Source organism: Erpetoichthys calabaricus, chromosome 17 (genome assembly GCF_900747795.2).
Source record: "Erpetoichthys calabaricus chromosome 17, fErpCal1.3, whole genome shotgun sequence".
In the NCBI taxonomy this organism is placed as follows: domain Eukaryota; kingdom Metazoa; phylum Chordata; class Cladistia; order Polypteriformes; family Polypteridae; genus Erpetoichthys; species Erpetoichthys calabaricus.
Genome location: NC_041410.2, coordinates 20051185 through 20068881, shown reverse-complemented (window position 1 = coordinate 20068881; position 17697 = coordinate 20051185). Strand labels below are relative to the sequence as shown.

General features: G+C 38.3%; 1 protein-coding gene across 1 annotated transcript in view; it reads left to right on the top strand.

Annotated features, from left to right (window-relative positions):
* The first annotated feature begins 641 nt into the window (after positions 1-641).
* The window catches only part of adam10a (ADAM metallopeptidase domain 10a), a 126534-nt gene continuing 109478 nt past the window's right edge, over positions 642-17697 (top strand). The window contains exon 1 of the mRNA XM_028823876.2: positions 642-819. Coding sequence (XP_028679709.1) covers positions 759-819 — 61 coding nt within the window. The 5' untranslated portion in view covers positions 642-758. The remainder of the gene's footprint in view (positions 820-17697) is intronic.

Sequence of the window (17697 nt, the reverse complement as noted above, 5' to 3'; positions counted from 1 at the left end):
TGATTTGTTAAATTTGTCGTGACTGTATGGAATGTCATTTGTTTCTAATTAAAATCAATGAAAATGTATAAAAAAAGACATTTCGTTAAGTTGGTGGTCAGTATAAAATGCTGCGCATAAAGTTGAGGTTTTCTGTCATGCTTTTTCTTTTAGATTTTTTTTTCAATTTTTTGTTATTCTGAATTCGATTATTATTTCAGAATAGTATATTTTTTGCTTTAATATTGTCGTTTTTCTCTAAATTTAAATTGAAAAGCAGCTGGTCAAATTATGTGATGACACTGATAACACCATTTTACATTTCCCACAGAAGACGCACCTTGTTCTCATTATGACTTGTCGCCTTCTTAGCGATGAGTCTCCAGGACTGTCTCTGAAACGCTAAACTATTAACGTTGAGGCTGTAATGGATCCTGAATGTCTGGAAACGTGAACATGTCGCTAGTTTCGCTTTTAAGAAAATAAAAAAAAATAACCAAGATTAAACTGTAAGATTCCAAACTACTGCAAATACAGAAGCGTGATAGGGTTAAGAAAGGCTATTGACACTCTCACGATACAAAAAAAAAAAAAAAACAGTGGCGGTAAGTGGGCGTGTCCGGGTGTCCGGCGGAGGAGGGCGGGATATACGTGTGATGTCATTCCGCTTGAGACGGCAGAGCTCCCGTGGAGCGCCGAGCGCTGCCATAAACCCAGAAAGGGAGCCGGAGAGCGGGTAACGGAAGAAAGACGACGACTGTGTTGTCAATGTTGTAACAATGGATTTATCTAGTATCGTGAAAATGTATATTTTCCTCTACTGCATATCCTATAGCGGAGGTAAGTGGGAACTAAGTCGTGTCGGAAGTGTTCGGTAGCAGAGGCGCGTCGCGTCGCGTCGTGTGCGAGCTCAGAGGCGTTTGGGGCAAAAACCTCCGTCTCTTGAGGAAGGAGCGGCGTCCTTTCGGGCTTTAATTGGTTGCATAGAGGCTTATGTGGAGTAGCGAATGGAACGGAAGGAACCCTCGAGTGAGTGGAAAGGACATAGGTGCGAATAAATTCGTGAAAATGGAGGTGGCGACTGTGACAGACTGCCACGGGCAGGGCGCTTTTCTGATTGTTCTTTCCTTCCTGATCAAAGTCTACTCGATTGAGCAGGTTGCCTGCTTGATTGTTTGTTTTTTTCCGACTTAAGGCGATTGTGGTTTATAAGCCAGTGATTCACGATCAATAAAAGTGGCTGAACGAATGAAATCAATCGCCAAGATTGTATTTGATTGGCTAGACGATTGTGTTTTTGTGCGTGTGTGTGCGCCCCCCCACCCCTTTTTTCCCTCCTAACATCTCTAATGTTGCGTTGCTCACTTCACGGCATAAACAGCTGGCGTGTGTGCACTTGTTCCCATGTCTGGCACGATGGACTTCATTGTCTATCCGCACGATGCGTGGTTTGAAGGCTGCTGTATGCTTCGCACTTGGCTATCCCGACAGGAGATTAGTGTTTATAAAGAGGGATTAAGCAGAATGTCACTCGGCAAGAAAGAGAAGGGCCGCTACTAATGAATCCTATATCCTCCCGTCTTCGAACCCACCTTTCCCAGAGAAGTGGAAACGGAAACCAGTAGATAATGACTTCTAGGCCCCTCAGGGCCAAACCTTTAGTTTGGAGCTGGAAGTCCATTTCATTGTCAAGTTCGGTTTCTGTTAATCAAACCGATGTAATAGTATACCAGCGATATAGAAGGCGAACTTGACATTTGAAAGTGAATACCGGGATTCAAGCTATCCCCAAAATCTAAATAATCTTTGTCTGGGATGTTTGTTTGGGTGTGTCGCACTTTTGCACTCTCCCGAGATCTGTAGGAGAGACCCCATCGTTATGAACCTTTATATAAACGCGAAAGGCCTGCTTTTTCACTCTTGCATTGTTTAACCGTTCACAACTTGAACTTTCCGAAATGAACTCACTTTTTGTAATATGCAGTACTGTAGTATAAAGTTTTAGTTGATTTCTCAGTTTACACATCTCACTGTGTCCTATCTTAGCTCCTCCTCCTGTCTATCAGTCTTGCGTTCTTGCCTGCACTTGTATAAAAGTTTTTTTTTTTTTGTTCTACGTACTTCTATTTTTTTCTTTTTGACGGTGGAAGTAATATTGGATTACAGTGTATCGATTACAAATTAACTTGTTAACGGTAACCGTCTTTTTATGATGATTTGTTCAGAACAAAGCAGACATCTTCAACCTATGTAATTTTAAGCAGCTCTTGTGTGTTATTTTTCTTTTGTTTTAAAGAAAGCAGCTGTACAGTGTTTGCTTTATTGTTGGGAATGCTAGAGCTTTCTAAAGGTCACTTTTCCTGTGTTTCAGGGACTCTGATTTTATGGTTGACCCTCTCTATTGTCGAGTCCACAGCATCACACTACACCTATCTCTGGGGAGTTCCCTAGTTAGCTGATTGAGAGAATTCGGGTGTGAATTATGCTGTGCTGTTAAGAATCCTCACCCCTGACCTTTTTGAGGCGTGGTTGGTAGCTTTGCATACTTCCTCATAAAAAAGTTAGTTAATTTGTAGTGCTAATCATCAAAAGTAGACCAAGATATACTTTTTCACTTGAGGGGTGCCATTTTGTGATAAGGCCATTGTTGCCAGAGCCTTGCCCTACAATACAGCCAAATGACTACTTAGCCTAACGGCAACGAGGCAAATATAGTCCAATTCTTTAACTTTTGAATTTTTTTAATTTGTTAAAAAGCAAATTTGAAAATGTTTTCAGGAGAGCTTATTTTGACAGCCCCACACTTGAATTTACATTTCACACCATGAGTATAATCCCTCCTGGGCCTACCTCTTTCCTAGGAGGCACTTAGTTAGTTTTCTCATGATATGCTTTAATACATGGTTTTTGATTTGAAGAAGCAATGAAACAAGCGGATCTGTACATCAGTCCTTTTCTCTTCCGTCCAGACTGAGGGCTTGTGATTATAGGTAAGCATGTAGATGTAGATTGACTGGTAACTCATAAAGTAGCAGTGCACTGTAGTCTAATGACTGCTTATAAGGTGCTGTGAGGTTTGATCACCTAATAGGGTGGCATATGGCACACTGATCTAAGGAGATAGGGATAGACAATGAAAAATCAAAATGTATTGGTGTTCCTGTCTTTTGAACAGAAAACCTTAGTTACATGGAAGTGCCATATGGGTATGCCACCTGGAAGGCAAATAGTGAGGGTCATATGTGATGCCTGATTTGTGCATAAATGTGGAAATTCCACAAATTCAGTAATCCCTCACTTATCGCGGGAGATAGGTTCCAAGGCCGACCGCGATAACTGAATTTCCGCGAAGTAGGGACACTATATTTATTTAATTATTTAACGTGTATTTGGACGTTTTTAAACCCTCCCTGTATTGTTTACAACCCACCATTTACTCTATTAAAAACAGGGACAACTGCTAAGCAATATGAAATCGGTAGATAAGTTTACACTTACTGTATAACGAAGTACACGTAGCAGCTTGTAGGCGGTCATGACGTCGTCGACCTTGTTGCAAAGATTCCTAAAGCAGATTCCATCCAGACTACTGCCTTATCACGTCCACTTGCAACTCATTTTGCACCCTGGTTAAAGGACACTGCGGCCGTAGATCTTATATGCTTTTCCTCCTTTTTAAATAAAAAGAATCGATGTCCTGCAGCGGTGTAGCTGTTCCCTTCCTTCAACATATCCAAAACTTTTACCTTTTCTGCAATCATTTGCATCTTCTGTTGGTGCTTGGACACGGCCCCTGAATCATTAGCACGTTAATGATGAATGAGTGTGATGAGACTTCCTGGTTAATGCAACACTCCGTCGCTGAGCCAATCAGCAGCACACAGGAACTTAACTGCGTGCTCTGATTGGGTAGCCTTTCAGCCAACCGCCAATAGCATCTCTTGTATGAAATCAACTGGGCAAACCAACTGAGGAAGCAAGTAAAAAGACCCATTGTCTGCAGAAACCCGCGAAGCAGCGAGAAATCCGCGTTGTGAATTTAGATATGCTTACATATAAAATCTGCAAAGTCATGAATCCGCGAAAAGTGAACCGCGAAGTAGCGAGGGATTACTGTATTGGAAATGTAGGAAAATTTAAAGTATACAAGCAGCATTACAGTGATCCTGCTCTCACGCACCTGTTGAGTTTGTTCAAATAAAATGATAATGCTGTGACTCCTTTTTTTGTGTATCAAAGGTTTATATGAGGTGAGAGGTTTTTGATGGTGTAAGTAGACTATAAGTAGTTGGGCTTGATGATGCATAATGTGATAACTGCATTTAACCCTAGTAAGTAACTGCATGTGTAGAACTAGTAGAACTCTTCACTTTGGAGAAAATTTTTAAAATAAGATGTAATATTTTTGTCTCCTTAAAACAAATAGGATGCCATTTTAGCATACCTGAGCAGCACTTAATATGAAAATGCATTTGTAGAATACAGTGGCTGTTCTTGTCACTTGCAGTGCCCATGAAAATGACTAACCACTCATTTCCAGAGTCTTCAAGTACAGCATACTGTATATAGTTTTATAATGCAGTTGGTTTATACCAGTTAGCACTGTAAAGGTAACTTTGGTTTCCTTCATTGTACATTTAAGAGTGTGTGTGTGTATGTATGTATGTATGTGTATACAGAGTCCCTGTACACATTGAGTGTTGTGTACTTTAGGAGTCTAAATTTAATTTCTAAGTTCCCATTAAGTTGCCAAAAATTTCATAATTGAAAAAAGAATTGTTACAGATTGACTAGACTTTAGAGAGATTTGTTATAGATTGACAAGACTTTAGGGAGTGTGGAGGATTTAATTTGAAGCTAGTGTTTACTTCTTAGTCACTGATGAATTGTTTTTTTTTTTTGTATATCAGTCATCAATGATGCTCAGAGCCTATACAAAGCTGCTAATGTGGCAATGAGGTGGCATTTTAATGTTGAGCTAGTTTTCATGAGTTAACGGATTATATCTATAAGTTTCTCTGTTTTCATGGTATGTGTCTGGTCGTAGCCCAGACTGAATCAAATATATATCCTGGAAGGGAAAGCATTATTATTAGTATGGTAGTTTTCTTGTATTCCTTTGCTGGTCCGTCAAGATCTAAAATGTACAACAGTAAAATGATCCATGTGTTTCTTGTTTTCTTAGTGTAAAATTGTAATCCTCAGTAATCTGAATTTTTACTGTACTTGCAATTAAGTCCCTTAATTATGACAGTTTGGTCTCTGTTTCCCTTCCTAGAGGACCAGTGTCTTTATTGTTTTTATGCTCCTTGTATTGCACTGCAAAATAGCACATTCTGCTTAAAATATCATGTATATTGAACATATTACCATCTCCACTACTGCAGTTGCCTGGCACTAAGATCACACTTTCTATTTAGTTTGATCCATCGTCTGTTGAGGTTGTATTTGTTTGTTTTTTTTTTTCCTGTGATATATAAAAAGAAGCAACAGTAATGTGTAGTGTGTAACGGATATTCTCACCGAGTTTTGATGTAATTGTTTTTAGACAGGCATATATTGTTTGGATGTGCAAAATAGTACTGCTGCTCTTGTTCAGATCAACTTTGTGGTGAGAGTAGAATTTCTAGAAATGCACCTTGTTCTCTTATTCGGTCTCTTCATGAATTCAACAATATTTTGCCCCCCTCATTTGCAATCCCTGCAAAGTAAAACATTTTATTTTTTCTTGGTTTTATTTCTCCCTAGTAATTGCCATGTGTGATGTGTGTAGTTCTGTTTCTAGAGGTAGAGGTGTTCTTGGGCTATGTGAGGCGGATTAAAGAGAGTAAGATGCACTTTTAGTTGGTGATCTTAGCATTCAGTGCTAAGCAAATTAAGTAATAAATATATACAATACACACACAGGCATACTCCATCTGAAGACAGTCTTATTATGATTTGGTGAATTGGTTATTTTTGCCCTGTTCACAAGTAGAAATTGGTTCTGACCAATTTCAAAGTACACAAAGAAAGAAAGTAATTTATCTTCACAATCCTTTGGACTTTTGTGGGTCTCCCGTTTTTGTTTTTTGGATGATATGACCAAGTTTTATCACAGAATATTCTTCCAAATTATTCAGTTTCTGGTGTGGACAAATTGTAAATGCATATGGTAGTCTGCTGGGCTACCAGTTTTGTAAACCTGGTAGCCCATCATTATATGGGGAATTGGGGGTTACCTGTGACTTTTTTCATTGCAGTGTTTTATCTGTTAAGTTTGAGGAATTTTAGGAAATTTTGTCTTGTGTCTTTTCTGTAACTGCATAAGACAGTGGCTGCTTGTAATGGAGTATATCCCTCTGACTTTTAAAGGCCATTTTCTAAGGCTGAAAATTTGTAACAAGCACATTGTTGAAACATTCAAACCATCACATGTGATTAACAAGCTGCTAAAATTTGTTTTTCATTTTCTAAGCTTTAGAAAGACTTGCCAGTTTGAAAGAGGTGGTTACCTGCTACATCATTAACATTTTTGTTTCCGTGTTGTACATTTCATGAAATGACTCAATACTGCACAAGCATTTGCTAGATCTTGCAGGGTGACAGGTATAGTAAACAGTTCAATATTACTGTGCATTTTTTTTTCCCTTTCAATCTTAAAATTAGTTCTGCTTGAAAACAAAGGAACACTTTTATATGATTTCTAGTCTCTGCATACAGCATAGTATATTCTTTGACTTGGTTGTGATGCTCTCTCTTCCATGCAGTCTTTTGCACTTTGTGTAATATTCTTAGTTTATTTAATCCGCTGAAAAATTTCTTCCAGTGTATTTGAAATTATTTGCCATTTATTTTCGTAATAATGCTATATTCAATTTTGATTTCTTTCACTTGTAATTTTGGTATTTAAATAGCAGTGGAATGGTTTTTTTTTTTTTTTTTTTTTTTTTTTTAATTGAGAACAAAGTGTGTATTAAATTTTACTTTATTTATGTCACTGTAAACTATGATAGGATGTAATTAACTTTTGGCATTCTTGCGTTCACTGCCCAGTTGCTTTACAGCTAACACTACTGTTTCTCATGTTTGCTTTATAGACTTACTGCACAGTTTTGGTATATTACTCACTAGTACAGTGTATGCCTGTCAGACGGTGGCTACTGCAGTCTTGTCGCACTGTAAGCAGCTTTCTTTACAAGTGACACCCAAGTTAACATCATAAATGAAGAATTGGATCTCTTGGTTTTATCGGATTGGTTCAAGCAAATACTTTTGTAATCAAAAACTATGGTCCAAAACATCTGGTAGCTCACTAGGTTTTGCAAGTCTATAGTTTGAGTGTCTGGAATTAAACTGGTAGTCCCAGGCATCCATACTCCCAATTTGTGCCCATCCTCCAAAATATACATATTAATACACTTTCACAGTGAGATGCCAATTTAGTTACGATCACGTGCATTTAGGGATCTTTGTTCACTGAATATTCTAGCTCATATCTTCCTCTTTCTTTATTAGTCTTGTTGCCTTTGTTCATTGGACATTCCTTCACTCATGTTTCATGTGTGGTTGCTGCTAAATGATTAGCATTTGTGAGCAGTGCATCTTCCCTAGGCTGGGAGATTGAAGCTAAAAATAGTTAACATGATGGAAAAAAATGTGAACAATAGTGATAAGTATTACAATATATAGTTAAATGTTGTACACATACTAGTATAGAATGGTGGCTTTTAATTATATTATGATACAATCTAAAAGAATGCACAAAGAATTGGCTGGATCCACCAAGACCTGTGTTTTATAATAAGGAAGTCCATGAAAATGAATACACATGAGAGTAAACAAAACTGGAGCTGTGATATTCATAATGCTTGATATTGATCCTTGGTATGTAGCATTTCCGGTAAATAGTTGAACTGCAGTGTAAAGTATAATGTATAATTTTTTATTTTTATTTTTTTTTTTTAAATGTTTTCTCTTCCCCACCCCATTTTCCCACTGGCTCATTATCCCAGAATGCCAGAATATGTTTTAGCTTGCCTGCTAATTACCCAATATACTATAGTACTTAATCTTTACTTCTGCTTTGTTTAAAGCTACTTAACCAATGTACCCACACAGACCTGGCTCTTCATGCATATATGTATATATCATCATATATGTATGCATGTGGGCTAATTTGAATCTTTCATTTATTTCGACTTGATACATAAATCATAAGCATAATTTTTGTATTAGAGCTTGCTTTTTTGGGTGGTTTCTGCTAACTCTGCAGCTAATGAGAATGAAGTCGGCAGGACATGCTGAAAGCTGCATCTGGACGAGTGTGGAATTGTGTGTTGCCAAAGGCAGCAACAAGAAATGTCTTTAACATTTAAATAGTTTTTTTTATCCCTATTTCAACTCCATTAAAATAAGATCAGTAATATAGTAATTTTTGGTAGTCGATAGAAGAAACTAGCTGTTGATAGAGTGCTGTGTGATCTGTTTGTTTTTTAACTTGTAATAAGTCCATAAGTAATCTCCTTAATTTGTACATTGCTGTAAAAGAACAAACTAAGAAGATATTTACAATAAACCTTAAAAATAGCATTTGTCTTGTATCCAAAAAGTGTGGATTTTATGTTTGTCAGGGTATTTGACCGTGGGGTAGCTGTTTTTGCCAATTTCTTACTGAATTAATGTAGCACTTGATGATGGTTTGTTTACAAGAACCTCAGCAGAAATTTGCGCTTTTAGTTTTTGCAGAATCTTATTTTTCATGGAGCAAGTTAACATTTTGTTGCTTTATACAGGATGAAGTTGGTATAAAAACTCGCACATTAAAACCAGATAATGAAAAGTTTGCCTTTGTTGATTAGTAAACAATAGTCTTGTTAGCTTAAAAGCCATATTTGTCTATTTTACATGTTAACTTGTTGAGTATGTTAGCCTTGTATATATGCCTCTTCTTCTTTTTATTCTAGAGGTTGCCACAGTGGATCATCTTTTTCCATATCTTCCTGTCCTTTGCATCTTGCTCTTACACCCATCACCTGCATTTCCTCACTCACCACTCGCCAATGCACCCACCATCTCTCCTCTGCGCATGCCCAGACCAACGCAATCTCGCCTCTTTAACGTTGTCTCCCAATCGTCTCTTCTTTATCAACAATTTATTGGAATTTTTCTTTTCTTTTATGCTGTATGTATTAATGGAGAAATGTTTTGTGTTCTTGCTTTATTAGTTTAAAAATGTGTGTTAAGGTTATTTTACATTAGTAATTTTTATGGTCACTGAATAATAAGTCACTGAAACTTAATTTTGCTAATAAACAAAAAAACTGTAGGCCACTGGTTTTACCTGTTGTTCAACTTCAAAAATACCAGTTAACACTTAAGTATAGAACATAAGGCTTTTAAGGCTGGCTATGCATAATATACATGCATCTATGCACTACATGACGTCTGTTCAGGCAATGTCCAACAAATTATGTCTGTGGTCTCAAACTTATAAGAGAGTTCAGAAGTCCTGATCAGAGCATAGAACATAGCGGACGTAATCAGACGAGGTGAGTGCAATAGTTTCCTGCACGCAACATGTCTATCTCCTGTCTCTTGTATATAAATAAATTGCACTGCCAGTACTTTACTTTGTTATTTTAATATGCACTTTTCCTCCTTACCATATAATAAGTATATGCTTACTTCTTAAAGTATGTAGCACCCAGTCTCTTGTATTGCGTGTCTGTGGTATGCTGTAATGTTCTTTGTATTTAGTTAAAATGGGCACACTACTCTATCACAAATAGCCTTGCTAAGTGTTGTATATCATATTGCATTCACAAATGTTAAAACCTCAAAACATCCCATTTCACAATATATATGAAAATGGTACTGGGGCCACATTTTTGGTGACCCACAAATTTAAGGAACGTACATAAAGACCAGTATAACTAATAGGAAATAAGTGATCTCTTCCTTTCTGAGACACTGAATGTAAAATCTTTTTGCATGCTGCATCCAGCCTCAATAAGTCTCAGGTGTGATCATACAAATAAATTCTTTAAAAATCAGACAATGTGATTTTCTGGATTTTTTTTTTCTCATTTTGTCTCTCATAGTTGAGGTATACCTATGATGAAAATTACAGGCGCCTCTCATCTTTTTAAGTGGGAGAACTTGCACAATTGGTGGCTGACTAAATACTTCTTTGCCCCACTGTAAGTATTCACAGCCTTTGCTCAATACTTTGTCGATGCACCTTTGGCAGTAATTACAGCCTCAAGTCTTTTTGAATATGATGCCACAAGCTTGGCACACCTATCCTTGGCCAGTTTCGCCCATTACTCTTTGCAGCACCTCTCAAGCTCCATCAGGTTGGATGGGAAGCGTCGGTGCACAGCCATTTTAAGATCTCTCCAGAGATGTTCAATCGGATTCAAGTCTGGGCTCTGGGTGGGCCACTCAAGAACATTCACAGAGTTGTCCTGAAGCCACTCCTTTGATATCTTGGCTGTGTGCTTAGGGTCGGTGTCCTGCTGAAAGATGAACCGTCGCCCCAGTCTGAGGTCAGGAGCGCTGTGGAGCAGGTTTTCATCCAGGATGTCTCTGTACATTGCTGCAGTCATCTTTCCCTTTATTCTGACTAGTCTCCCAGTCCCTGCCGCTGAAAAACATCCCCACAGCATGATGTTGCCACCACCATGCTCCACTGTAGGGATGGTATTGGGCTGGTGATGAGCGGTGCCTGGTTTCCTCCAAACGTGACGCCTGGCATTCATACCAGAGTTCAATCTTTGTCTCATCAGACCAGAGGATTTTCATTCTCATGGTCTGAGAGTCCTTCAGGTGCCATTTGGCAAACTCCAGACGGGCTGCCATGTGCCTTTTACTAAGGTGAGGCTTCCTTCTGGCCACTCTACCATACAGGCCTGATTGGTGGATTTCTGCAGAGATGGTTGTCCTTCTGGAAGGTTCTCCTCTCTCCACAGAGGACTTCTGGAGCTCTGACAGAGTGACCATCGTGTTCTTGGTCACCTCCCTGACTAAGGCCCTTCACCCCCGATCACTCAGTTTAGATGGCCGGCCAGCTCTAGGAAGAGTCCTGGTGGTTTTGAACTTCTTCCACTTACAGATGACCGAGGCCACTGTGCTCATTGGGACGTTCAAAGCAGCAGAAATTTTTCTGTAACCTTCCCCAGATTTGTGCCTCGAGACAATCCTGTCTCGGAGGTCTACGGACAATTCCTTTGACTTCATGCTTGGTTTGTGCTCTGACATGAACTGTCAACTGTGGGACCTTATATAGACAGGTGTGTGCCTTTCCAAATCATGTCCAATCAACTTAATTTACCACAGGTGGACTCCAATTAAGCTGCCAAAACATCTCCAGGATGATCAGGGGAAACAGGATGCACCTGAGCTCAATTTTGAGCCTCATGGCAAAGGCTGTGAATACTTATGTACATGTGCTTTCTCAATTTTTTAATTTTTAATAAATTTGCAAAAATCTCAAACTTTTTTCACGTTGTCATCCTGGGGTGTTGTGTGTAGAATTGTGAGGAAAAAAATTAATCCATTTTGGAATAAGACTGTTAAATAACAAAATGTGGAAAAAGTGATGAACTGTGAATACTTTCCGGATGCACTATATGTGCATGGATCAAACTACTTTATACTAGTCCAGAAGCCTCCGTTCATATTAACCAGGGCTGTGGAGTCGATAGATAAATACTCTGACTTCTTTGTTTCCGGTACTTCTGACTCGGACTCCTCTGTATTTAATATGCTAATGTATTTTCCATGTTGATTGAAGGAATGCAACATACATGTCATTTAACCACAGAGCTACTGGCTTGGGAGCTGACTCTCTACCGTATTGGCCAGCCTAAACAAAAGACGAGAACCCCAGAACACACATCAGGCCATAGCACACACCTCCACCTACATCATTACACTTGTTTATACTCAAATTAACTTGTTAAACACATTTTATATCTGAAATAAAATGAAAACACTTTTTGTAATGTACCATAATCCAGATTACAATATGTGAATGTCAGGTTGTATACTAGCTCATCTGAACTTCACACTAGTAGTAACACAACTATGCACTGGGCTTTATTCTTACATCAGAGAAGTACTTAATTATGACTATTGTTTGTGAAATGGGAGATTTGAACTTGCTGTATTTTTTTTTCATTACAATTTAAATTTATTAGGAGTCGGTACATTTTTGCCAACTCCGACCCCGACTCCAGGTACCCAAAATTGTCTCTGACTCCTTGATTTCGACTCCATAGCCCTAGTATTAACAACATTACTTCAGATAAATTCAAAATAGAACGTGTTCCTTGACAAGGATGCCCCTTACTACCTTTGCTCTTTGCAATCGCCATTGAACCGTTGCCTATATGCTTTCGAAATCCCTGAGATAAAGGGGATTCTCAGAGATAGACGTGAACAGAAAATATCACTATATGCAGATGATATGGTATATATATATATGAGATCCATGAAATTCTGTGCCAGCAGTCCTAAAAGCTTAAGCAGATTTTCAAAACATATGGACATAAAAGCATGCTTTTTCCAGTGAATTCTGCAGCACGTAGGTTTGGACTGGACACCTTCCCTTTTAACTTGGCAGGTCAGTTTATATTTACTTGTAATATTTACCCCATGATATTTAAAACTTTTTCAACAAAATTTTGCTGTCTGCATAGAAAAAATTAAACAAGATGGTCTACTCTCCACCTTGCATTAGCAGGGAGAATCAACATTGTTAAGGTGACCATCCTTCCCAAGCTGCTCTTCCTATTTCAGAGCATCCCCATATACATTTAGCTAATCATTTTTTTAAGAAATTAGACTCAATCATAACTTCATTTATTTGGAATTCAAAACATCCATGCATCCAAAGGGTGACTCTACAATGACCTAAAGCAGAAGGGGGCATGGCACTACCCAACTTTTAAATTTTGTTATTGAAATCAAATCTTACAGTACTTCTTTTTATTCCCTGCTTTGTGCCCCAGTTAATCCAAACTGTCACCAAAAATCCAATTACCTTTCATTCTCTCAGAATATAGAACCAATGTAGGAAGCACTTTAGGACAGCAAAACTTCCATCTGTTACACCTCTACATAACAACCACCTTATTCCACCCTTTCAAACATATACACTATTCAATGTCTGGAAAACGTCCTGGATTAAAACCCTTAAAGACTTGTGCATAGATAATGTCTTTGCATCCTACGAACAATTACGCTTCAAATACAACTTATCAACACAATTCCCCTACTACTTTCAAGCTAGAAACTTTGCTAAACAGAACCTGCCCAATTTTCCTCACTTTCTACCTTGTTCTAATCCAGAAGAATTATTGATCAGTCTTGAAGACTCAGATAGCATCTCTACTATTTATAAAAATGTTTGAAAGTCTCTTCCTTTCAAAGACCCTAGAGTACATTGGGGAAAGGTTTTGTCACTTAATATTTCAGAAAAGGAGTGGAAGGTAACCATGCACAGAATACACTCAAGCTCCATATGTGGAAAGCATTCAGTCATTCAACTTAAAATCTTTTATCGAGCGCATTTATTTCTTTAATATTGTCCAAAATGTTTCCAGGGCAAGATTCAATCTGTGAATGCTGAAATCTAGTTCCAGCCTCACTGGGCCACATGTTCTGGGTGTGCTCCATATTAACATTGAATAGCCTTGGTGTTACAATCACTCCTATGCCATTAACAGCTGTGTTTGGTGTACTCCCAGATAGTTTGTTTGCCCTTCTCCACTTTAAGGCTAATTTCCTTTACTGCACTACTAGCACATAGACTTCTCTTGCTCAGCTGGAAGAATCCCACCCCACCACTTTTAAGTTAGTGGTTAAGGGATGTTCTATACTACTAGAAATCGGGGAAAAAATCAAATTCTCACTTGGCAGGATCTAACTAACATTTTAGAATAAGCTTCCATTTTGGGGAAAAATACCCTTCTTTCCTTGCTCCTTTTATAAAATAGCTTTAGTTGCTGTTGGTTGGGGGTTCAGTGTTGCTTTGATTTATTAGACTTGACTGTATGAAATGTTGTCTGTTTCTAATTAAAATCAATAAAAAAATGTATTCTGTGTGGCGATCACTACCTGTGCACTTCTGTTGGCATAAAAGAAAGCTCATTTAAGAAGCTTGTAGTGATTAATAACTGGGTGGTTGGGAACACTTCGAATACGAAGCATTTAATGTGGTAGTCTAGTTACGATGCAGTTTAAAAAACTAGTATATTAAACATCAGTTTTAAGATGAAGTTTACAACATTTTTCTTTAATGACAAAATGAACTATGAAATTAAAGTGGAAATTTTGAGGGCCTCCATTTTGCATTTGGTGAAATTTTGCACAGTTTTATGCATCTGAATTTTTTTTGTGTGTATGCCATGTTTTAGTATGAATTCTACAGTTATACATGAGGAGCTTGAGAGAGACAGATGTAATGTCAAGTGGTTAATCTATACTAATAAATGGCAAAGCACTCACTGACTCACTCATCACTAATTCTCCAACTTCTCGTGTAGGTAGAAGGCTGAAATTTGGCAGGCTCATTCTTTACAGCTTACTTACAAAAGTTAAGCAGGTTTCATTTCGAAATGCTACGCGTAACGGTTGACAACGTCTGCCATGCTAAACTTTATTTATGGCCCCATCTTCACGAAATTTGGTAGGCAGCTTCCCTGCGCTAACCGAAACTGATGTATGTACTTATTTCAGTGGTATGACGCCACTGTTGGCCGCCATATTGAACTTTCCAACGGTCTTTGTTACTTATGAGGCCATCTTCAAGAAATTTGGTACGCGGCTTCCCAACGCTAACTGAATCCTACTTACGTACATATATACGACCATAGCCTGCAGCTCGGTCACCGTGTAAGGCGGCATTGGGTCCCCCATCCCCACTCCTCCCACGTAGTTGGCTGCCTGCCTATATAAGGCCATCCGTCGCTCCGGTCTCTTCATTCCCTTCCTTGCTTCGCCACGGTATTCACGTCTCCCTGCTGATAACTGCAGCCTTTTTATTTAATCCACGGCTTCTCCGCTGTTTTATTGTTCGTTTATTACGATTATAGTTATTGTGTAGGTATTTTAGACTTAGTTTACATTGTTCAGGTACCCATTTCCTTTATTGTTCCAACTGTACCCCCATTAACATGTCTATCGAGGTGATCACCATCGATCAAAGAACTGTCACTTACCGAGTGTTTTCCATGCCCGGAGATGGCGACTGCCTTTTCCATTCTGTGTTACATATTGCACGGCCATATCAGGCTCACTCTTGATATCCGGAGGAACATTGTGTCTTATGTATTGAATGACTGGGACAGGTTCAAGGTGTGGACTGATGATGGTACAGGAGATAATTATACTACACAGGAGCACTATAAGAGTGAAATGCTTAAGCCCTTCACCTATGGTTCTGCATGTGAGTTGATGCCGCTGAATTGTTCGGTTGTCGCTTTCGAGTGTACCAAAATGGCCAGATATTTTACACCTTTGGATAACCGCCAATGCCTCTTAAACATCTTAGATTCACAGGTGACGATTTGAGTAGTGGACACTTTGATGTTTATAAATGTTTAAACTCTCAAATGCTGGATGTGAAGTTATCGATGAAACCCATTTCAATTCAAACACCTCCAATTTCCAGTAAGGCTCTGCTTCGCAATGACAATTAATAAGCCTCAGGGACAGACCCTACAAAAGGTTGGCATTGATTTGAGGCAAGATTGCTTTTCACATGGCCAACTATACGTTGCATGCTCAAGAGTAAGCTCAGTGCACAACTTGGTCATATTACAACCGGAGGGCCGAACTGACAACGTGGTATACAAAGAGATCCTTAACAAATAATTTATTGATCTGTTTTCCCTCGTTTAAAAAGGTTTACTTCTTAATAAAATTTTCGCCGCTGCAAAGCGCGGGTATTTTGCTAGTGGAATATAAAATACATTTTCACAAAAAAAGTATAACGAAACAAGTGATTTTATTTAAGAATAAAACTGAATAAAAAGAGATTATTCAGATGTCATGTTGCTGTGAATGCCTACAAACTGTCAAGTCCAAATATCGTTTTTTTAATGTATTTGTGTTTCACATTCAAGTAGTTGTTATATTGGTTGTAACAAACACATTTAATTTTCGTAATAGTGTAAGTTTGAAGTAGAAGTCAATGCTAAATGACAAATTGTCTGTATGCCATTGTAGTTACCTTGGTGTCATATAAGCATGATTGTCACAAAAGTAAAATTTAACATTCACACAGTAATTTTTGATTTAATAAACACATTTGATTTGTGTCTACAAGTCTCAATTCATTTTACTTTTACACAGATCATTGTAAACATGGAATACACAAGAAATGTATTGGTATTTCAAATCATTTATCATTACCCATATAATTGCTTACAACTCTTTTCTAGATATGAGGGGGAGTCAAACTAAAGTTAGAAAATGGGATTTATTAGAAAATGGAATGAACCTTAACAAAACCGATTAAAGTAATTTCTCCGTATAGTCTCCACCCTTCTCAATGCACTTCGCACCTGCCTGGATTACAGTAGAATGTAAGGTTTTGTCTTGTCCTCGTAATCACTCGTGCACCTAAGTTACATGCTGATGGGTACTACAGTCACCAGTGCAAGTTACTGGGACTCGCTGGAAACCATTGTGAAGTCTGCTATTCAATCTAAGTGGCGGGGACTTTCATCTCAAGCAGTCCTTTTGCTGCAAGACAATGCCCTCCCAAACACTGCTAAGAACACCAAAGGCTTGTCTGGAGAAACTGAAGTTTGAGGTATTGCCACATTGTCCTTATTCTCCAGATTTGGCACCGTGTGATTTCCACCTTTTTGGACCGCAAAAAATAACTCTGGGTGTTCGTCGATTCAGGACAGATAACGATGTGAAGAAAGCGGTGCACAAGTGGTTGCGAGGATAAGACAAAACCTTTTATTCTTTTGGAATCCAGTCATTTCTAGCCCTTTAACCGCCAACTCCCTAAATATTCCCCAAGCCAGGCGAAATCTGAACAATTTTTGTTTTTTTACTTTTTTACATTTTTTTTACATTTTTTACATTTATTCAAGCAGTATTGACCACTAAATGTTGTGCAAGTTGCCAGTGTATACACGAAATCTATAAATGTAACCTGAATTCTCAGCTAAGCAAAACATCTTGATACCAAACCGTGCCCTTTTCAATGGTAGATACTGTCGAAACTGTAAGCGGCCCTTCCACGACAATAAACTTTCATCAACTGCAACTGACGGTCCTGGCATGTAGGGCAACTGAAATGCTTCAAATAAATGATCAATCAAAGGACGTAGCTTGAACAAGTGGTCGCGGTTTGGATCTTTCTTATCTGGCTCGTTTCTGTTGTCATTCAAATGAAAGAATTTCAGCAGCAAAGAGAATCGGTTACGTGTCATGACAGCTGCAAAAATAGGTGTTGCATACATAGGATCTGTAGACCAGTACATCTCAATATCTGGTTTTCTGATTATTCCCATCAACATCAAAATCCCAATGAATTTTTTCATTTCGTTTTCATCAGTGTCAAACCAAGCACGAACACGGGAATGTGGAGGTAAATTGGGATTTTTCTCAATAAACTGTGCTGCATACAGATTTGTCTGATGAACAAAATGTCTAATCAAATCAGGTGACACAAACAGCTCATAAAACTGCTCAGCAGTGTAATTGTTTACA